General features: G+C 35.9%; 1 protein-coding gene and 1 long non-coding RNA gene across 10 annotated transcripts in view; one reads left to right on the top strand and one right to left on the bottom strand.

The window, feature by feature from the left end:
• Window positions 1-5,526: 5,526 nt before the first annotated feature.
• LOC120428788 (synaptosomal-associated protein 25) overlaps window positions 5,527-23,809 on the bottom strand; it is a 46,209-nt gene continuing 27,926 nt past the window's right edge. For 4 of the 9 annotated variants that reach the window (XM_039593879.2, XM_039593880.2, XM_039593878.2 and 1 more), the window contains 3 exons: window positions 16,916-17,044; window positions 15,803-15,947; window positions 5,527-7,867 (listed from right to left, as the gene is read on the bottom strand). In XM_039593879.2, the coding sequence (XP_039449813.1) occupies window positions 7,802-7,867; window positions 15,803-15,947; window positions 16,916-17,044 (340 nt within the window). In that variant the 3' untranslated portion in view covers window positions 5,527-7,801. Of the gene's footprint in view, window positions 10,702-10,744; window positions 11,192-15,802; window positions 15,948-16,915; window positions 17,045-23,809 lie in introns of those variants that run through there. The other 5 variants (XM_039593876.2, XM_039593882.2, XM_039593883.2 and 2 more) reach the window with 3 other exon arrangements.
• On the top strand, window positions 11,198-15,833 carry LOC128092583 (uncharacterized). Its single transcript, XR_008211903.1, has 2 exons — window positions 11,198-11,636; window positions 14,283-15,833. It is a non-coding gene; the product is annotated as an uncharacterized LOC128092583 (long non-coding RNA).

Here is a 23,809-nt window from a genome sequence, read left to right as displayed (position 1 = left end):
GTCATCAAGCGCGTGTTCTTACAGTATGCAGCATGCGTCATCAGGACGCGTAAAGAGCGCGGTTTTTGTTTGCATACAACTTGAGCCGAGCGTCGCCAAGTCGTTTCCCGATCCCGACTGTAGGCGGCACTTTTATCGAGGAAATATGCGGTAGCGAAATGTAAACAAACACACCGCCGTTCACGTTTCTTTCTAGACGAGACGGACGAGACGGGCTCAGAACAAATATGTGTGTACTTCAACGTGGTTGAGCGGTACCAAACCCCCATAATTTGGAGTGCAGCTGCCTCCAGATCAGCTGGCTGGTGTTCAAATCGAAAGGTGTGTTTTGGAGCTATTTACAGTTACAGTTACCTCTTGATTTAAACCAACTCATCTATCAGGCATTTTCAAGTCACATTTCATGGCAGAAATATTATCGTTTCGTCAAACCATTTGGTTATGAAGCTATACCATGCGTATCCACTAGAATGTAACAAAATGGGTCAATTTTGCGGACATTTGATCCCCTAGGTGTACTGAGCCCGAATCCAAAATATGAGCTTGATTGGTTGCGACAGTAAAATCGGTGTATTTTGGGAATAACTTTGTATATCCAGGGAACAACTTTGCCGAAAAATGCGCCCATGTTACAATGTTACAGAATTTATAACACCACCGCTGAAAACTTCAACTTTTTCTTCAAGCTCTTTTGACAACCATAAGTTTGTTTGGTTGCATGAGCGTCGCGATACATAGGTACCCTGAATCTTTTCTGCCGTAGCAGCAAGTGCTGCCAGAAGAGAGTGAAGAAAAAGTTGATGTTTTCAGCGGTGGTGTTATAAATTCTGTAACATTCTTAATATTTGACGAATCCTTTCGCACTCTTCGGCAAAATTGTTCCCTAGAACAGGAACTATGAACTCGTGAGATTTTTGAAAAATGCAAAATCATTAAGGGGCTCAAAACTGGCAAAACCAGAACGCACCGATTTTACGAGTTCAATTCCATTTAACATTCAAAGTCAAAGCACCAGGTCCTGTCGCAACCAATCAAGCTCATATTTAGGATTCGGACTCAGTACACCTAGGGGATCATGCCCTGAAATTGACCCATTTGGTTACATCCTAGTCTCCACACTTTAGTGCAGTACGTGCTGCTGTTCTGCCCATTATTGAAGAATCGACTATTATGCCAAATCAAGTATTTCGAGAAAAACCAAATACTCATCAAGGGAATTTTAAAGAAGAGTCAGATATTAGCAGTTTGGTTTTTCGCATCGGTAGCCAAAATTATACACTATTTAAATGAAGCCTCCCTGAATGACCAACTTTCCAATCTCAAACCGGGTAGAAACTAAGGTAAATACTTTCAAACATTTGCGAAAGAAAAGCCAGTTGTGTGCAGCAGCGTCGTTTAACGTTGGAGTTGCGAGATTTTTAATGGTTTTGTTACGAACAATTCCATCTCAAATCAGGATTTTTTTCTGGTACTTTTGTACCCGATCCTCTCCGATTTCAATGAAACTTTGTAGACATGTTATCCTAGGCCTATATAAGTCATTTTTGTGTATACGGAGCCAATTGTACTCGAAAATAACATTTGAGAAGGGCATAAGTTATTTAGATATTTTTGTATTCTGTAATTTAAAAATGACTGTAACTCGAAGGCGTTGCATCGTATCAAAAAGTGGTCAAAGACAAACTTGTAGGAAATTGGACGGGCTTTCTGAAAAAAATACACTGAAACAAAAATACACGCCACTTCTATGGGATTTTTCAATTTTTATGTTTAAAAGTTAAATTTTAAGGTGAAGTCACGATTTTTTTTCGTTCAGAATTTTTGAGAAAATAGCCTAAAATGTGACAAAAAGACTCACGAAAAATGCAGGATGGTATGTCTCTCCTAAAAAAATACAAAAATCATTTACTAAAACTGTTTTTTTGAAAAGTGGTCTAAACGTCAAAATTTTTAAAAACCGATAGTGGGAATCGATTTTTCAGACAATTTTACATAAAAGTCTCCATATTGACCATTGTCCCAAGTCCAATCCTTGCGAAGTTACAGCGGTTTTAAAAATAAAAATGTTGAAAAAACAGCTTTTTTGGTGGTTTTTTGCATTTTCTATATGACAGACTTGATTTTTCAGTCTCGAAACTATTTTTACCGGAAAGCTCGTCCAATTTCCCATAAGTTTGCTCTTAACAGATTTTCAATTTGACTCGTTTTAATATTTATGTAGGATGATTTACCTTCCAGATTTCTACCACACTGAAAAAAATATTCTGTTTTCAGTTATGTGCAATGTAATTAAGCTTATATCTGTAAGCCCATGCATCCAATTGAAAAGCTGTCAAAGGCAAACTTATGGGAAATTGAACGAGCTTTCCGGTAAAAATATTTTCGAGACTGAAAAATCAAGTCTGTCATATAGAAAATGCAAAAAAACCACAAAAAAAGCTGTTTTTTCAACATTTTTATTTTTAAAACCGCTGTAACTTCGCAAGGATTGGACTTGGGACAATGGTCAATATGGAGACTTTTATGTAAAATTGTCTGAAGAATCGATTCCCACTATCGGTTTTTGAAAATTTTGACGTTTAGACCACTTTTCAAAAAAACAGTTTTAGTAAATGATTTTTGTATTTTTTTAGGAGAGACATACCATCCTGCATTTTTCATGAGTCTTTTTGTCACATTTTAGGCTATTTCCTCAAAAATTTTGAACGAAAAAAAATCGTGACTTCACCTTAAAATTTAACTTTTAAACATAAAAATTGAAAAATCCCATAGAAGTGGCGTGTATTTTTGTTTCAGTGTATTTTTTTCAGAAAGCCCGTCCAATTTCCTACAAGTTTGTCTTTGACCACTTTTTGATACGATGCAACGCCTTCGAGTTACAGTCATTTTTAAATTACAGAATACAAAAATATCTAAATAACTTATGCCCTTCTCAAATGTTATTTTCGAGTACAATTGGCTCCGTATACACAAAAATGACTTATATAGGCCTAGGATAACATGTCTACAAAGTTTCATTGAAATCGGAGAGGGTCGGGTACAAAAGTACCAGAAAAATTCCTGATTTGAGATGGAATTGCTCTTACAAATAATTTGTTTGCCTTTTAATTTTTCAAAAAATCCGGGAGTCCGGTTTTGATATAGCGTGAACACAGAACAGAAAACAGGACACAGAAAATTTATTCGCTTTGGTTTCTAAACTTTAAGGAGTTGTTTAGGACCCCAAAAGTAATTGTAAATTGCTGTGCCCACCAGTGTTGGATAACTTTATTATTATAACATACAACCAGATTACACCCTAATTCTCCACCTTCCATACATCAATGTTGCGGTAGACGGCCACATCAGGAAATTGTCAGGCCCCACTAGTGGGAAACACTGATTACCTAAATCCTATACCAAACTACCCTACCTACCGAGCGAAGATGCTTCGCGAAGAACATTTAAGTAAATCTCGTTTATTTTTTATTTTTTTCAAATAGTTTTAAATGGGTTAAAAAAATAATAAATAAAAAGTATTATTATCTAGCAGAAATGATAGTTGCTGGGATGTATGGTTCAATTTCAATACTTGGTTTAATCGGGCAGAATAGAAATATCAACACCAACATCAGGTCCACACTCGTTAAGTAATGGTTAGCTTAGACATAAGAGACCTTGAAGCAATTCGTTTGAACTTCGTTTACGATTCTCGGTATGTCGCAATTCCCTCGTCTATTGCCGGCGTTCAAGTTTAAGGGCAAAATATAGTAGTGACCTACGCTTACACTCGTTGTTAGTATACTGCCATCGTTAGGAGTAGGTACCGGCACATTATGTGTGTGTGTATTCTCAGGTGCGCCGAGGAAGGTGAGTGATCCATCGCAGTATTTCCGTTCTGAGACGATCTGTGGTTTATTGAACTTGTGCGTGCACCGCACTTATTATCGGTAATCGACACGTGTGATACGTGAACACCTTCCTTCGCGCGATGACAATGGCCAATGCACATCCGCAAATGTGCCTATGATAAATGCAGGATCCAGAGTTCTATAACCTTTCTCAATAACTTAGGTGACTTAGAAGTTTTAGTGGAATTGATTTTCTGTTATGCAATTTCATAGGTAAACTGGCGTACGTATTATAAAAATATCCCTCTTGTACGGAGGCTGACTAATATCTTGCAATGTACTTATTACTACGTGATTTGTATTTATAAATTAATTGCACGAACCTGTACCGAGTCGAGTTCAAGTTCGCAATTTGGGAGTAATGTACGAGACGTACAGTCGTAGAGTTTCGTAGAAAAGTATTATTCATGCAATGCGTTAATGACTCTTAGGGTTTGTAACGCGTGCTTCACAAACTGACATCGATGATGACGATGATTGTCGCTGAGAAAAAAAGAGGCGCGCTTTTATTTGCGAATGTTTGTTTACTTCAGAGTGCTTTAACCCACACGTGTTTGTGTGGGGCTACTTCGCTCTGAGCTGAACCCATGTGACTTCGTCGCGACGACGACGATGACGACGACAGACAGGGGAGCAATGCACTCCGACATGTCCGGACAATGAAAAGCAATAGCTGCTGTGCATACTGGTGGGAAGTGAATTTTGATTTGTAAGGAAATATGTTTCTTGGCTCGATCCTATTTCTATCCAATCAGCTGGATATTTTCGAATCAAATTTTGATAGAAACTTACTTTCTACCGTCGGTGGGAATGACATTCCCTTGAGCAAGTCTGAGTAACTTGAACATGCACAAGGTTACGTCCTATTGAATGACTTGATTTCTCGATTAAATTTTCAAAAGGTCCTATCTGCATAGGAAACCCATGAGGGATAGGTTGTTTTGAAAATGTAATCTAGATTTGATCCTTTCTTTGTATTTGAGCATCATTTTAGTTTCATTCCTATCTACGTTGAAAGTTTTTCGATGTCATTTAAGTTGTTTTCGTTATATAGAAATTACGATAGGTGTTTTCAATTACAGCTGAATTCTGAAAGGGAATTTGATTCAAATCGTATACGAATTCCGTTTCAAACGATTTAAATCGAATTCCGTTTTAGAATTCCTATTGAACTGACTGCGTTTGTATTGCATTCTGCCACTTAGGGTGGCCTGTGAAATAAAAATAGTTATATGTTATTTATTCAGCAACCTAGCACCGCAGCATAGTTTTAAAGGCTTTTTTACCCCTGGCCCAACCAAAAGTTATTGAAACAAACTTCTGGTGTGTTAAAATAACAGAAAAGGGACTGTGATATACTTTAGATACCGTCATCAGGGGTGACATTGGGTCAGTGGTGAGATTAGGTCATACAAAAATGCTGAAATTTGTATGACCCAATCTCACCCCCCAGACCAAATGTCACCCCTGATGACGGTAACTGAGAAAACATGAATACTTTTTTTTTGATATTTTATTTATGTTACTTTATCATTAATACATTTGAAAAATATTAACCAGAGTAATGATAAAACTAATCTACTAGTATTTGATGCACTTCAATTTCAATCTAAAATTTTCATCTTTTCTTTTTAAATTTTGTAAATAAAAAAACTAAATTGAAAGCAAAATGTTAACAATTTATCAATAGAGCAAACAAAAATGGAACTACCAAAAACTCATTTCTGTACAAAACAAACCTCAAAAATAAGCTCGCGTTGGGCGAGATCTCGTTTTCATATTTTAAGCTTGTCTCGTTGATTAAATAATATCTGTACATTCGATTACCTGATCTGCTTTGCTTAACATGGCTTCTTTTATAGATTTTGCCCTATACTGAAGAAGTTTTCCTATGAAGTGGTGATGTTCGCGATACAGCATCAGTATTGAGATTGTTTTTCTTACTGATGTGAGAACTTCTGGAAAAAGTGTGTAGCGAGTTTTTTTTTTAATTTTCGATTACTGACTATTTTGTTATGTTTCAAATTTGCCAGCATTCAATTAAGATTTCTCTACTCACAACACATTGTTTTCAGGAAATCACAATACTTTCAGGGGGATTAACTTAGGACCTTTGTTTGTTTTTAGTGTGGTGAATAAATGTGCTAGACAGGTCAAGCTCAGGATGTTTGAGTTTCTTTAATTATCTTGATCACTTGATCGATAGTTGCGTTTGGTTCACTATAACACACATAGATTTTAAAAGACAACGAGAGTTGAATTGATTTTTTAAAGCGATAAATATCTGTCTTGCTAGATCTGCTGGATACTGCCCTTTCAACGGCTTGTTCTAATTTTTGTTCGGTTTAATTTTGCATTTTTTGTAGATTCAGCCTAAGATATTATTCTATTGCTGGTTGTATTTTGTAGCCCAAACACGCTTAACTGATGCTAATGTACTCAATTAGGGCCAACAACAAAAGGTTGCATTTTTTTTGTATTTAGATTTGACACAGAGTTTCAACTTTTGATTTGTGTCCAATCAGCAGGTTAAAAGCTTGCAATTATTCAGACCAAAAGACATACATTGCTCATACTGAAATCCCAGTATGTTTGGAAAACAAAACCATCTCGGGCATGTAATAAATCTTATTCTATCTATCCTATCCGACGAAATGTAATAGCAAATGATATTAAATGTTGAAAGAATCCATTATTGTGCATTAGCATATTATGCCAAACATACGTTTCGTTGCAATTTTTCACATTGAATAAAACCATGTTATTTTTAGTAAAACTTTGTGTCAGAACAGTTTGGTGGGACCAATTTCATTAAAATTTGAACAAACTTTCCAATTTATTGCTTGTACCCAGTCGCATTAGTTCTGATAAATACGACGTTGTAAAACAATACATGAGTACAAATTTATACAATCGTTTGGATTGTTTCTTAAATGATAAAAATGATGCAGATAATATTATCTTTGAATAAAAAAATAAACTGAGTAATACAAATAAAATGTACCGTTTATAGTACAACGTGCCATTCTCCACTGGGTTTCCCAACATTTGAATAGCAACTTCGAATGTGTCTAATGTTTAAGTTTGCTAGTTTGATGGTAATATGAAAAGAAGTCAATAACATGATCTCCTTTAGACATCCGCTACTAACATCTCAACTTCTTTTATCTATAATGCGTTAGGATTTTCAATATGCTGTTGCTAAAATGTAACCATGGGTGTAACAAAGCGTTTTGAAATAATCGGGAAAACGTTATTTTGGTTTTAAACTAGTGCTCAGACGATAAAACAAGGCATTTCGTACAGGTGCCAATTCTTTTTCTATGTTGCTTTTTTGTTTCAAGGCTGCGTCCATATTAAATTTCAACTTCGCGTCTTTGTTTTGGCTCATATTATAATAGTTCTTGTAAGTTTATGTTTGTATATCACAATTGTTATTATGTTCATTATTGCTAGCAAAGTGCCGTTTAACGGGAATTTATCTCTAACGAAAACTGGAATTGAATTTTAATCAATACCTTTGCTTCTTGTTGACCTTATGGTGACCTACACACAGGAATTTTAGGAAGTAACGGGACACTTAAAGAACCATTCACATCATGTTTGGTATACCGGAAATGCGCTCTCGTAGATTATACAACTCTGCTTCGAATATGATATGGTTTTAGTTGTTTTGCAGTAGGTTTAAATTATTTAAAAAAAAAACATACAAATTTTCAAATGATAAAAAAGATAAATAACTTTCACAAACTATTTTATTCAAATACGGAAATCGAAATATCCACTTCGAACAATCTTGTAGTTAAAAATCAAGAATATCTGGAATAGTCTTGGTGCTGGCAACAGATTTTTTGCATCGTGAACGTTCCCATTTATACTGAATGAAGGAAAACAAAACCAAACCCGTTGCATTAGCTTCGTAACAGTTGATCGGTCCTTTTACTAGCTTCTTGGAGCCTAGTCGTGTTGTCGTCTCCCTTAAAATGAAATGAAAAAAATAAAATAAAGAGGAAAAAATAACAGAAAATAAAATAAATCATAACGTAACCTATACAAAAACAGCACCAACATCTTCATTTCTGTTACGTTAAAGTTATTGGACTTTAAAGTTTTGGAATGTGGTGGTTATCATTTTTAACTTCAGCAATTGTTAAGGTTGCAGTTAGCGTATAATAACAAAACTTAAAAAAAAAAAACAATAAGTAGTACGAAACTAGAGTTTTCTTCAATGGACTTTTATTTTATTAACCTGATACCTGTTACCATTATTTAGAAAAAAAGTTAAAACAAACACAAATGAGAACTGGTTAGTATGGGACGACATCCTTGTTATTTTTTGTTAGACAAACATGATTCAAATGAAGAAACGGCAACAAAATCTATCCCTCTTTCTATTTTTAATTAATTCAGAAAGCCAAGGAAGAGTTTAACTGTTACATCAAATTTCAGCTAGTTAATTTTAATTTTCTTTTCTAAATCAAATCGAGTAACAAGATGGTGGATTTTCCTTGCTTAGTGGTTGGTTTCGATTAAATTTCTGGAAAGATTCCGTTTTCGATCTGCTGCACCTTGCTTTTTGTTTTATTGTTACTCACAATAAAGCTATCTTGTCAGATAGTCCGATCAATTCGAGTTGTATTCTTTTGCGTTGTGTGTTTTTGTGTTCTTTTTGTGTATCATAGATTTATTTCTATAACTACTGAGGACCGTAATATGCAGTACAGTATTGTAGATTTGATTTTTTGTTTTTTTATGCATTTAGTTAATTTTACCAATGAAGCACTTTGAGTTTTGCAACTATTCGAGTGCATTTCTACGCATCATAGGCCATCTGTACAAGATCAACCGCACTGAAGGAGGAAAATGTCTTGTTGAACTACGGAGCTGAAGCATTACTTTTTTCGTATGTGAGTTTGATTTTCTTTACTTGGAAAGATGTTTTTCACTGATTTTTGAATCTAAAATTGTCCTACTTATATGGATGTTTTCTTTTTTTTTATTGGTTTTGTTCGTATCTATATTAATAAATGTTTTCTGAAAGTTGTATCGTAACAATTACTTTCCTTCTAAAATTTGTCGGTGGGAAAACATATAGAAAACGTCGGATCTGCAACAGAATATTGAGATAGTCAGAAATGCTGGAAAGTAATCACACTTGAATGTGAAATACTATGAAAAAAATGTGTGCAAAGGATTTAAAACCGTATCGCACTTTTGTCAATTCAGAATGGTTTCTCGAGGAGCATTTTTAATGAAGACAGTGCACATTAAGAAAATAAGGACCTTTATTGCTTTGATTTTTAACCACTTTATGTTTACGGGCGCGAACAAGTTGTAAATAAAAACGTGTAACATTTCGTTAGATTTTTCGTTTCTGTTCGTCAACAAATGTTGGGAGTTATTCGATACCATTATTCAACTACTCGGCCATTACAGACACACACACTCCGGCGATTGATCGAGAGTTCTCTAGCTATATCAGTTTTCTCAAACAACTTTACTGATCAGTAAGAACATTTGACCTGGCTATGTGTGTGCCTGATGGCTGGATCAACATGTTTTTTTCTTCTGTGGTCAGGTGATTTTGGTCCCAACATTATGGAGATTTTTTGACCAATGGCCTAATTTTTTTAGACTGCATCAATTTCATCGGGCTCGTCGGACTTTCTGGCGTGATTGTTAAGAAGCATCCACGTTGATGGCATATCGTCGTAGTTTTACTCTTTTTTTAATCAAACAAGTCGAGTAAAATTAAAAAAAAACTCTTTTAACAAGCAGTCTAAACGAACAGGTTTTTTTTTAAATTACATATTCATGTTAAACAATTATCAAAATATAAAAGAAACATTGAAAAATGTTTTTAAAACAGAAAATCTTTATACCGATGATCGAACACTTTTAAATAAACTCATCGAAGCATGCGCTCCAAACAACGCTGGCTTTGTTGACGTTTTTGTTTAAATAAACGATCAAGTTGAAGTATATTAAACGAAAAATTACAGTGCTAGGCACTTATTTTGACTTCAAAACATAAGTATAAATTGAAAAGAGCAAAAGCACGACAATTGACTGCTTCGGAACAATCGAAATGCGTTCCCAACAATCAGCAAAAATAAGTTTATTTTTAAACAAAGCAATATTTTGTTGTTTTAATATTTGTAAATCCTATGTTTATGTTTATTTAACTGTTGCGTATTTGAAGGTTCAATAATTGTTTGTTACTTCATAATATATAATATTGTATGTATATATATATTTTTAACAAGCGGATTACCGTAGTTTATACAAGATTATTTTTCAATACATATTTATATAGATGTTATATTGAGATTCTCATAAAATTCAATAGGTGACAATGATCAATAATTTTAATACAATAAATTTTCGCATTATCGTCATTACATTCAGTAAAAAACATCATATGCTCTTTTCTGTTTGACTTCTTTCGCTACACTTTGTTTTCCTTTCCAAGAACAAAACCTTGAAGTTTAGGGAAAATCATGCTGACAGAGATGTTGCAAATTGTGTTCGCACTGCGATTTGAGTACGCGATCGACAGTAAATTTTGAATATAATGGTGAAGAGTACAGTAGTATCATGCTGCTGCTGCCTTTGCTTTTTTTAAAGTAGAGTATTTTCCTTTTAATTTTCACCACTTCATACGCATTCTTGCACTTCTTGCACATTCTTACATACAAACTTAGCCATAATATCATAGTGATCTCTATCCCGGGGTGCGTGGATCAGCTTATTTCAGTAGGGTGTGTGCTCTTTCGTTTGCGGCTGCTATCCTGGTTTCGTTGGACTCACCCTATTGTGCACGAACGATCACGATTTGGTAAAGTGAGGGGGAATTTCATTGTTTTGTGGAGCGTTGCGAAAAAGTTTTGAAAGTTTATTTGTTTGCGGTAATCAGTGGTTAAATATACTATGCAAAATAAAAACCATGATCAGATTATTCATTCGACACTCTTTCTTAGTTAGTCAAGTCTTCTTTATTTATTTGCAGTAAATAATAGGATTATAACTCTTACTTTAGTCCACATTATTTGTTTTATGCCATACACGCTATATAATTCTTTAAGAAAGACAAAAATTCAAAAAAAGATAACTGAATTTGTAATAACCAAAATATTGCCACTACTTACTTATATAGATAATAATAATAATAACAATGATAGTAATAGTAAATTAAGTTACGTTTACATGTACACACTTGGTTATGGAGGTTAACCTGCTTATTTGAGCAGCGAATGTGCTTTTTCGTTTGCCACCTTTATCCTGTCCTCGTTTGATTCGCCCTGGATAGTCGGAAAAGAGTATAATAACCATCACCACATGCATAATTAAGAAGCGATCAACAGATTATTCAGTCAGTATATATTAGAATATAAGCATGTTGAGGTAAGAAATGTGATCGTTTTGGAAAGAAGGGAAATGTTTAAAGGTGCCTGACTAAAAAGAAACAGTGCAGCTACTATCAATCTAATTTGTGGATTTTTAAATTGCACAAAGCATACTAGAACATAAAAAAATCTGTATGCTCTTCAAACATATTTGTTGACATACTGTAAAAATCTGCGATTTCACGAAGAAAACTGTTCCAATTTACTATTGTTGCAACAAAAAAGTAACTATTGTTTAAAATGTAACTTGTCGTAAAAGTGCAACTTATAAGTGGAATCAAATTGATATTGACTTTTTCTGATTAAAGAATTGCTGTGAAGAAAAGTTTTAATATAATAGGTGAGCAATTCTCTCAGATTTCGGTCATTCAATTTTTTTTTGTATTTTTTAATCCGACTGAAACTTTTTTGGTGCCTTCGGTATGCCCAAAGAAGCCATTTTGCATCATTAGTTTGTCCATATAATTTTCCATACAAATTTGGCAGCTGGCCATCAGTGGTGTCACGGTTCGCTTATGAGCGTATCATAACCACTCAATCGACGAACCTATCGGGTGAGCGCTTATCGAACGCTCAGAGCGGCGGGTTTGAACGGTTCGCGAACCAAAATTTCGATCATCATTTCTCTGCTCGCTTGCCGCTCCGCTCTGAACGGAGTAAAGAGAGCGTTCAGCGAACGGTTCGCCAACGGAGAATGTAGGCACTGATAGAAAAACTTATTTGTTTTTATTCTCTACTCCCACAAAATTGTTCAAATTTGTTAACGATAAAGTTATCAAGGAACCATCCATAAACTACGTGGACATTTTTTTGGAAATCTAAACCAACAACTCCCCTCCCCCCTTGTGGACAATTTCCATGCAAAAAAACCTTTTTTATATGGAGCGTTGACAACTCACAAACCGCCCTCCTTCCCCCTGAAGTGTCCACGTGTCAACATAATATAAAATTAGTCTACTGTACTCACTGGAGCTATGCGGGTATGATCCGTGGTCAAAAACCGCTGACTTCCTGCTTGTTACGGTGGTAGACCCACAGATATTAACTCCAGGGAGTCGTTGAAAGACCCAGGAAATCCCAATATGTTGTAGCAGCCATGCTTTGTAGCCAGTAGCGTGCCCAGCTCCTCGAGGAAGGTGGGGCAATTATATGGACGTTTTGAAAATTTCGTCGTTTATGGACGCCCCCTGACTAAAATTAGAACTAATTTCTGAGGATGGTGGTGCAGTTGCCCCATGTTGCCCCACCCTGTGCACGCTAGGTCTGTAGCCCTCCATAGTCACTTAAGCCGTCAGACGTAGCCTTCTGTTGTTAAAATCATGAAATGTTTTTTCTCTTAGTGTTGTTTTTTAGCTCTTCTTGCGAACCGCTCATTGATGGTCCCTCTCACTCATGGCTTTCTACCTAAGGTACTCGCGATTGAGTGTGTAGTAGTGCGGTTGTCAAAATCGTTATCTCTGACTCTCTCACTCCACTGACACTGACATTGTTTATGTTTTGGTTTTCCTGGCACGGTCCATTGTTCGTTTGTTATTGTTTTGGTTTTAGTGGCACGGAGTCATGCACTCACACTAATGCAAAGCAAGATCGCGAGTACCTATGATATACAGCCTTGCCTCTCACTCACATTCGCGATGAGAGAGCAAGGGTTCATGCGATCCACGGCAGGCGTTCGATCGTGGTTGGCTCGTGCTTGGTTCGCAATCATGAGCGAACCACACTTGAGCGTCATGACCTATCATTTGAACCACGATTCGAGTGAGCGAACCGTGACAACACTGCTGGCCATACAAAAATGATGTATGAAAATTCAAAAATCTGTATCTTTTGAAGGAATTTTTTGATCGATTTGGTGTCTTCGGCAAAGTTGTAGGTGTGGACTACACTGAAAAAAAATGATACACGGTAAAAAAAAAAATTGGTGATTTTTTATTTAACTTTTTGTCACTAGAACTTGATTTGCAAAAAACACTATTTTTAATTTTTTTATTTTTTTGATATGTTTTAGAGGACATAAAATGCCAACTTTTCAGAAATTTCCAGGTTGTGCAAAAAATCTTTGAGCGAGTTATGAATTTTTGAATCAATACTGATTTTTTTCGATTTTTTTCGAAAAGATCAGAAAATTTCACGAATGTTTCATATATTAACATTGAAAATCGGACCATTAGTTGGTGAGATATCGACATTGGAAAATGGTGGGTTGTTTGGGTAAGACTTAGAAAACATCAATTTTCCGGTTTTTAAACCTTTGCATGGCAATATCTCAGCAACTAAGGGTCATATCAACAAAATTCAAAAATGCAAAATATAGAGAATTTTCTCAGTTTTTCAAAAACTAATTTAAAAAAATGAAAAACTGCGACTATTTTCAAAAAAGTCACCTAAGAATGGATTTAACTTGAAAACGGTGCACTTTATCAAAATTTCACTAAAGTACTTTTTGATTGCAAATTTAATTTTACATCGAAAAATGAAGTTGAAAAATTTTTGCGACCAATTTTTCGATTTTTTGAAAAAATCAGTATTGATTCAAAAATTCATAACTCGCTCAAAGATTTTTTGCACAACCTGGAAATTTCTGAAAAGTTGGCATTTGATGTCCTCTAAAACATATCAAAAAATAAAAAAAAATAGTGTTTTTTTGCAAATCAAGTTTTAGTGACAAAAAGTTAAATAAAAAATCACCAAATTTTTTTTACCGTGTATCATTTTTTTTCAGTGTAGTCCATATCCATACCTACAACTTTGCCGAAGACACCAAATCGATCAAAAAATTCCTTCAAAAGATACAGATTTTTGAATTTTCATACATCATTTTTGTATGGCCAGCTGCCAAATTTGTATGGAAAATTATATGGACAAACTAATGATGCAAAATGGCTTCTTTGGGCATACCGAAGGCACCAAAAAAGTTTCAGCCGGATTAAAAAATACAAAAATTAAAATTAAAGAAAAAAGACCGATTCCGTAGAGAATTGCTCAGGTAGCAAATGCATGCATTAACTAAACAGTTAACCTAAGCTCCTTAAACAGATTTTAACATTGTTGTCCCGCCAACATATATATTTGGACTATTGACCGTGTAATATGGTCCGGATAAGTCTAGGACTCATCGAATATTTACTCCAGATCTTAAGTATATTTTATCCATTGAATCTGCGTCTAGTTTTCCATTTTTTATTGTTGATATTCGAAGCCAATTTAGACATTTTACCATATGCTCCATATCAATATTTTCATGTAAGTGTAAGTGAGTAATTTACTAATTAAGATCACATTTGTGAGATATTTTTTTAAATGTGTGTCGCACCATGTGTTTAAAAAAGTTTGTCATAACTCAAGTCTCATTGAGAGGGAGAGAGAAAAAATGATAGAGCAGCATCAGTTTACGGAACAATGCAAAATGAAGACTTGATTTAAATATTTACAAAAGTTATTTGCTGATGGATTGTTTTGGAATGGCTTGTTCGATTTTTGTGTATTTCAAATTTACTTTAAGATTTTGGACTATACGCATATTGAGCATACAAATTGACATTGAGCTCAAATAGGTGATTAACAAAAAAAAAAAAAACAATACTTTGACTTAGCTTTTGATCAACCTTTGCTGTAAAAAAGTAAATTTAACCGTAAAAAGTAAACTATCTCTGTAGAATATTTATCTTTTAATAGAATTTTAACGTTTAACCTATATTTATAATTAAGTTATTTTTGTAGCTCAAAATATTGAATATTTGAAGGAAAACTGGATGCGGATTCAGACACATGTTCGTCTGAGACAAAAGACTTTTTTTTAAATACAAATAATCAATAGCATGTTCTTAGCTGCGCTTTTCAAGAAACGAACATAAATGATAGAGAGTTTCAGAAGTTGTATAAAATGCATTTTACATTACCGTCTATTTCTGCTTTTGAAATGCAGCGTCATCAGTGAGACGTTTGAATTCTGGTTGTTGTTTTTGTACTAGTTTTATGTACTAGGTTATTGCAGTGATCTCACTAATGACGCCGACACATCATCTATCCGGAATCCTTCCAAGTGCATGTGTTCAAGCCTTATTAAACACCTTCACTAATATATCAATCAACAGTCTAATAGCAACAAAAGGTGCGCACAAATTTACCGCTACATAACCAGGAACTTAACAAACCAAATACAATTGAAAGGAAGGAAATGATAACAGTAACACAAACAATCAATTATGAAATGATAAATGTGCAAGCATGTTAATAAATGATCATGTTAAATCGAAACAAAGCATTGGTTTTTGATTTCTGGTGATAAATAATCTGATCAACATCAGTTACATCAGCATAACAAGGACACCACCAGAATTGTTATCAACTTTGAATTTGAATATCTGGTAACTTTTGTCACGAATGATTTGCCTACGTAATGTATTGATTTAGAAAGGTGTACCAAAGTGACCCACAATGTACATTGATAAATTCACACACGCTTGGTGCGTATTTGAAAGGGAGCGTTACGCTAGCCGACCTTACCTTGCGGTTGATTCTGTCAATCTGTCTGTTCTGGTTCTCGAGCTCAGATCCCATGTCAAGGGCCATGTTTCGCAAGTTACCGATCATCGTGTTGACCTGTCCCATGTTTTCCTCCATTTCGTCCTCACGTGCATCGTTGGTGATCCTTGGAACGAAAGGGGTATCGAATGAAATCACATAGATTGTTAATATTGATATCTACCAAAAGCTTATCCACTACAATTTGCAGCATTTCATGTAGCATTTCACCAACAAACAGTACAGTAAACCAAAGCAGCTCCCATGACGTTCATAAAGTTTGATTTCATGATGTTTTGAGGCAATTACAATGCAACGGTTGCAATTTCTTCAAAACACCATATTGTACAGTTACGTAACGAAACAGTAGAATAGGAACCGTACCTTGTCATTGTGAAAGTATGTTTGTTAGCCGAATTTTTATCGTATTGCAGTGAATTATAAACATAAAAATAGTGTGGCTTGTGGCTTGAGAATACTTTGCGCCGCTCAGAAACGCAGTAATTTTTGTTCATAAACAATTTTTTAAACCAAAGCAGTAGAAATATTATTCAAGAAAGAATGGTGCCGTGACGAAAGATAAATCGGGTACAACCAATCGAAATCGAGTTATGTACCCCTTTTCATCTTTTGTAAGGATCATTATAAGCACCACACTTTCTAGGATTTTCTACTGTTTTAGTAATAACTACATAATTGTTTGAAAAACAAAATTAAAAACAAATTGGCGGTGAGTTGGGAAGTTGCCTTATTTAGGACTCATATTTGGAAAACAAGTGCTACTGAAGCTTAACAAAATAATACCAAGCCAAAAGTACTACTTTTTTGTAATCGGATTAAAATTATTATTTTTTTTGTAATTGTAACAAAAAGGCACATAAACAGTTGAAGAAATAGATTTTAAAGGCTAATTAATTTCACTAAACAAAAACAAATAAACAATTAAAAAATAATTCAGTGCAATCGACAACAATTCAGTGTTGATTTTTTTCAATTTGTTAGTAATTTGGAAGCCCTAAATGTACATTTTGATTTCCAATCTTCCAATAGCTAGTGTGTGTTACACATTGATTAATCGACAAACACAGGAAATACCTTCCAATGTAACCCGCTTGTGGTCCTAGTCCATTACGGTCGTCCATAACTCTTTGAGGCTGATTATTCACAACTTTACCGTCGTCGTTACCTTTCCATGTACCATCGTCTTCCTTGAAGGATGAACTCCTGAGGTGAGAGGTGGTTCCACAAGTGGTGTAATAGAGAGAAAAAATGAATTAGTCGTAGGGAAACATATCGTCAAAGTTTTGAATTAGTAGTGTTGGCATGCAGTGTAGTCAACATGTTCCTCTGCATCTCGATCCTCTGACTGAAGAGAGATGACGGTGATAATTTTATGCTCAAGTGCCGCACATCAAAAAACCTTGGTATGCTGTGGAAAAATAGATTTATTTAGTGAGCATAATGTATTTTATACAAATACCACAATATTATAACTTGTAAAAAATACTAGAAACATTATTGTAAGTTTCTTTTCAAAAAAAAGGTCAAGGGTAAATGAATCAAAACTCTCCATATATTGGGGATGAGCTTTTCCATGCAACAAACACGTGAAACTGAAACACAACTTGCAAGGTTTTTTTTTATTTAATTTTTGATGTACTATACTAACCTGACAACGAGTGAAAATAATAATAAAAAGAGGTTTTTTTTTTTTAATTATGTATGATGCTTTGAAAGACTTGATTATAAAGAAGTCTATCACAAGGGCAGAAGGCAATTTATGTTTTGCGGAAATAATCAACAAATTTGTTTTAGGGAAACATTTTCCTTTTTATATATGTTATAGCATATTTCTTAGCAAAACCGTATTGATACAAAATACGATACCAAAACATGAATCAGTAGTATTTTTTTCTTTATTACGCGACAAAGAAGCAATACGGTCCCATCCCATTTTCAAACCGGAAAAAAGTGTCTTAACAATTTGAGGCAATATAAATTACATATAATTTTGCTAAAACTGGTGCAAAAAATGATGTTCGTTAGAATTCTCTTGTCCACTTCAAAAGAAGATCCATTTGTATATGCAGCTCTACTTTTTTATTTCCAAAGTCATCCAGTTAAGAATGAATTAACGATTTCTATTTTAGGGGCCATCCATAAACCACGTAGATTCTTTTTTTGAAATCTTAACCCAAAACAGTAATGGCTGCAAAGCAAAGTAATCTCAATGTGATGACGTGGAATTGCAGCCCTACTGCAAATGAATGATACGATCATCTCACCATCATTGCAGTCCAGCCGTTCACACGTTAATTCCACAGAGTCGCTACCAGATGGATACAGAAAGAGTGTGCCAACGGCGAAGAGGAAGCTTGCGGTCTGCTTCTCCGTTACCAATAAGCTCTCGTATCGCAGCGGTTTAGAACTAGATTCTAAACCAAACTCTTTGTTCGAATTTCTGTATAAGCGTTAAGTTTTGAGTATGAGCATGAGCATGAGAGACCACCCATGGTTGTCCTTCTCCGTTGCTGAACAGGACCGTAATATCCTATCAATACAACTGACCATACGCTTAAACGATCTAATGGTGTTTCCCTTATCAACAGCATGTATGAATGCGTTGAAAAGATAAAACATCAAGATCATTAAAACTAGATCTGAAGCAAATAGGTAACAGTCATTGGCCACCAACGGCGCCCGCCATGTCAGTTTGTAGATCTCGGGGGATTGGGACGGGAATGTTAGTTAGCACAGGTTGGGTTATATTATACGATATCCACACCCCCACGTGTGCCGGAAAAACTACTTCTACTTGGGATTTTGTTAGTGGGAAAGGGTAATGGCCAGGATTCATCATAAAGGATGATGATGCGACCCAATAATCAATAAATTTTGTTTAATGATGTGATGTATTATGCATTCTCAAGGCAAACAGTCGAAGGATGCGGATGAGATTATTCCCGGTTATTTGGTGTTGAGTTTAGCATAAATTATTCAATCTTAGACAGCCGGCTGTGGAAAGATAAAACCAAATAAAATGCGAGAACGCGAAACCGCTCGGACCGAAAAACACACACAATCGGGGGTGAAACAAAGACGGAAACGGCAACGAAAATCCGGCTTGTTGACCGCGACGCGAACCGTTCAAATTCTCCAAAGCAACTGTCAAACATCCCGAAATCACCCGGGTCGAAATACACACACAATCGGGGGGGAAACAAAGACGGAAACGGCAACGAAAATCCGGCTTGTTTACCGCGACGCGAACCGTTCAAATTCTCCAAAGCAACTGTCAAACATCCCGAAATCACCCGGGTCGAAATACACACACAATCGGGGGGGAAACAAAGACGGAAACGGCAACGAAAATCCGGCTTGTTGACCGCGACGCGAACCGTTCAAATTCTCCAACGCAACTGTCAAACATCCCGAAATCACCCGGGTCAAAATACACACACAATCGGGGGGGGGGGGGGGGGGCCGGCCGGAAACGGCAACGAAAATCCGGCTTGTTTACCGCGACGCGAACCGTTCAAATTCTCCAAAGCAACTGTCAGACATCCCGAAATCACCCGGGTCGAAATACACACACAATCGGGGGGGAAACATAGACGGAAACGGCAACGAAAATCCGGCTTGTTTACCGCGACGCGAACCGTTCAAATTCTCCAAAGCAACTGTCAAACATCCCGAAATCACCCGGGTCGAAATACACACACAATCGGGGGGGGAAACAAAGACGGAAACGGCAACGAAAATCCGGCTTGTTGACCGCGACGCGAACCGTTCAAATTCTCCAAAGCAACTCTCTGTATAAGCGTTAAGTTTTTCGAGCTGAACATAGACCATCTGCAAATTTCGTGGGACCGAAGTTGTCTTTTTACAGCCCAGATGAACGAAGATGATTTGGTTATCAATTGAATTATTTAATGAATATGAATATTTATAAAAGTGTAAAATAAATAAATCACGTTAACCATTATAACAGTAGTTTTACTCAAAACAATATTCAATTATTTCAGTTCTATTTATCAAAAAATGTTTGATGGAACACAAACATGCAGAGTTTTTGTTTGAAATATAGTTTTTTAGCAAAATATAAAAAGCATGAATGTGCGATAAAAAGTTTTATGTTAAAAATAAATATAAAAAAATCAATGTTATTATTGTATTACAAATGTTCGTACTCTAAATTAGACTTAGTGCTAAACTTAACTCCCATGCTCGAGATAGAGGGGGAGTTTCGAAATATGTTTTTAAGCTATTTTTTCCATAATTCATCACAACAATTTTGAGAGCAGGATGGCCACAGAATTTCGGTTATGAAATTTCCAGTGAATAACAATGTTTTTGAAGGGCCTCGTGGCGCGGTGGTTAGCGACTTCGGCTGCCGATCCCTAAGTTGCTATGAGGCGCGAGTTCGATTCCCGCCTTATCCTAATGGCCTTCTATCGGAGAAGTAAAACGTCGGTCCATTTGCGTAACAGAGAAATGAGCAGAAACTTGCAACAGAGACCACAAAAGACCCGAGGGTCGTTAAAGTGGACTGCTTTGCATTTTAACAATGTTTTTTTTTTTATCTGACTTAAGTATCAAAATTCACTTGAAATGGATCCAGCGGAATGTTTTTTTTGTATTTTCATTTTTCAGGATTGCTTTTGAACGGTCGCTAGCGTCATACATCTTGGAATTTTTCATCTGCATGCCCTTCAATATTTTAAAATGCAAAATACATAAAACTTCATTTTGTTTTAGAGATTTTTTAAATCTATAAGGCCGTTGCAAATATTTTTCAAAGTGTATGTCCAGTAGGATGTAACAAAAATTATTTTTTGGCGGGCATTCAAGGGTTTGTTTCGGTGTGCATACTAAGCCCAAATCCAAAATATGAGCTTGATTGGACGTGACAGGAGCTGGCCCTCCGCCCTTCAATTTTAAATGGGATTTAACCCGTAAAAAAAGATTTTTTTCAAAAATGTCAATTTTTGAGGCATTTTGGCCACTGAAGCGTTTACCAAAAACAACTTTGGCATGTAAGCCAGATCCTTGCGCATCTTTTGGTATATATATAACATTGAAATTTGGAACACACTAAAGCTCGGTACAGACCTTCAAAGTTTGGTATTTTTTCAAAAAAATCGGTCCCGGCAAAAAAGATATGCGTCGCCCCTCGCGACGCCCTAGACGCCATTTAATTTTGCCGGGGCCGATTTTTCGAAAAAATGCCAAACTTTGAAGGCCTGTACCGAGCTCCAGGGTGCTCCAAATCTCAATGTTATATATACCAAAAGATGCGCAAGGCCTACACGCCAATGATATTGAAAATAAACGCTTCAGTGGCCAAAATGCCACAAAAGGTGACATTTTTTTTACAGGTTAAATCCCATTTAAAATTGAAGGGCGGAGCGCCAGCTCCTGTTACGTCCAATCAAGCTCATATTTGGGATTTGGGCTTAGTATGGACACCGAAACAAACCCTTGAATGCCCGCCAAAAAATCATTTTTGTTACACTCTAATGTCCAGTTTAACAACTGGACAGGTGTATAATGCATTTCAAAACACTTTTTTCATTAAAATGTTTAAACCGTGGCTCGTAATTTTTTTTAATACTTTTTTATTTGGGCGGGTTCGGCAATTGTCCACACTCCATACAAAAAAGATTTGTTTTGTATGGAAATTGTCCACGAGAGAATGAGAGTGGAGGGGGGCGGGGGGAATTGTCCACGAGAGAAGGAGAGGGGGGTTCTGAGATTTAAAAAATAATTTCCACGTGGTTTATGGATGGTCCCTAAGCAAAATGCAATCAAATTTAAAAATTCAACATGCATCTGAAAGGATGAAAATGCAACAAAATAAAGGATGAAGTATCCTAATTGGTTAAATCTGAAGGGAGTTATTGACATTTTAGTAAAAAAAACAGCAAATTTTTAAACTCAAAGAAAGAAATGTTCCATCCAGATATCAACTTGATTCGACCTGGAGCTCCTAGGGGACATATGGGACTATCATTTGAGGCTGATGATGGGTAAGGCAGTTTAACATGAATAAAAGACACTTTTTCTTTTTCACTTTGTTTTCTCCGACATCAGGAATAATTGTTTGAACATACTCGCAAATTTTTTGTTCTGTAGGAAAAATATTATTTTTCAAAAAAAAAAGTTTCAGTTTTAACCACATAATCACCCCTAATTCTGGCTCGAAGCCGCCATCATGCGACCGCTTGCACATTTTGTTTGTCAACAAAGCTACAGCTGGAAGATGAGACGAAGTGAGGGGGGAGAGGATTTGACATTTTCATGCCCGCATCTGACCTGCCGCCTATTTCGACCGTCGCTTCCAACGACCGAGTCCAGTAAGGTCCGGCCCGTGTGGATCTATCGGACCGCGCGCTGGACTCACAATCCAGAGGTTGCAGGTTCGCATCCCGCGGCGGGTGTTCTAAAAAATTCTAAGTGTAAATATGGGTATCCGGCGCCGTCGCTCCGTGCCGTACTCAAACACTCAGGAGCCCAGAGCGGCGAAGTCCTAGTAATTAGAAGGAAGACACTGTTGGTACTAGCAATAGTGGCCGACAGCTATAAAGTCAACTTCGAGTCCAGTAAGGAACTGATCGTACATTATTTCTGGGATCTACATCATTGACAGCCGAAGACGGTGTAATAAACAACAACAAACAACAGTCATCGCTACAAGAGTGAATGACACCTACGACATTAAACTGCTTTTCTTTTAGGAGAGCGCCGGTATTGACTAATCAAGGTAGAGATCTTCAATGTGTTGTACAGTTTGGATTGTTAGATAGTACTTGCCATCAGTTCAAGCAAAATAATGTAAATAGGCCAATTTCAAAGTGTAAACAAAGAGTATATCCTGCTCACGTTAGTTGGTGTTTACATTAGGAACGTCCCTTTATTTACAATTACAATGATTTGCTAGAGTTTATTCTAGAGTGAATAGCGTCTGTGGTCCTGTGATAACATAAAAAATAGATCATTTCGAAACGAAATTTTCGACTTCTGAAAGCAAATGGTGTAGCAAGATAATAATGTAAATTGATGAAACTAGCTAGCGAAATGTTCTATAAAAATAAAAGCGTGTGCAATTGATATTTGTTTATAACAAGCCAACTAAAAATGCAAAATATCATTCAATCTTCTATAAAACTAACGCATACCAAGTACCTGTTCAAGATTCAAATGTTTGCCTGGACTCCGTATTTAAAACAAGAACATGCCGAATTTTGATTCATTTACCACAATATTACCAAAGGATCCATGAAATTGAATAAATTCTATTGAAAAAAAAAATGAATAGATGTCATTACATCAAACTCACCGGGAACAGGATTGAACCTTTCGTTTTTTTTTTCGTCGTAGAATAGACGATATTTGGGAAATTTTAGTGTTCACTCCAGAAAACAACGTGGTGCAGTTGATGTAGCATTACCCCAAATGGATTCGATGATAATGGAATGAAACTCATTGAAAATTTAGTCACAGATAATCAAATGTTTAACTTTATAATGTTGAACCGAAGTTTGATACTTTGATTTTTAAAACACATAAATTTAAATGTACTTTCTGGCTACAAGAAGGTGCCAGTCAAGGGAAGTTACATTATATTAATGTTACACGAATGTTTATCTGTGAATCAATATTCAAGCGGATATTCATCTGGCAAAAGTTTTGTGTAAATATAAAAGAGTTCACTGGGTGCGATAAGCGAGGTTTTGGGGAAAAAATAATGTGATTTTGAAAAAAGGGGGATTCTCGTCGATGCGTGGATTCGGTGGGAAATGTTCAAAATCGTTTTTTTTGTGATTCATTTTTCGAGGTTTCCTTGGGCAAACTTTTGAGCAGGATTTTGAACACTTATGCATCATGTGTCTAGAGGAAGGCGTCAACATTTTCGAGGTGTGTTGTAGATAGGTTAAGGGCACTTCCGTACTTCAAGCCATGTTTTTTTCGCACGAGTGATCTCAGTTA

Source organism: Culex pipiens, chromosome 1 (assembly GCF_016801865.2).
Source record: "Culex pipiens pallens isolate TS chromosome 1, TS_CPP_V2, whole genome shotgun sequence".
Classification (NCBI taxonomy): domain Eukaryota; kingdom Metazoa; phylum Arthropoda; class Insecta; order Diptera; family Culicidae; genus Culex; species Culex pipiens.
Note: the sequence above shows the minus strand (reverse complement) of the source record. Positions and strands in the feature narration are given on the sequence as shown.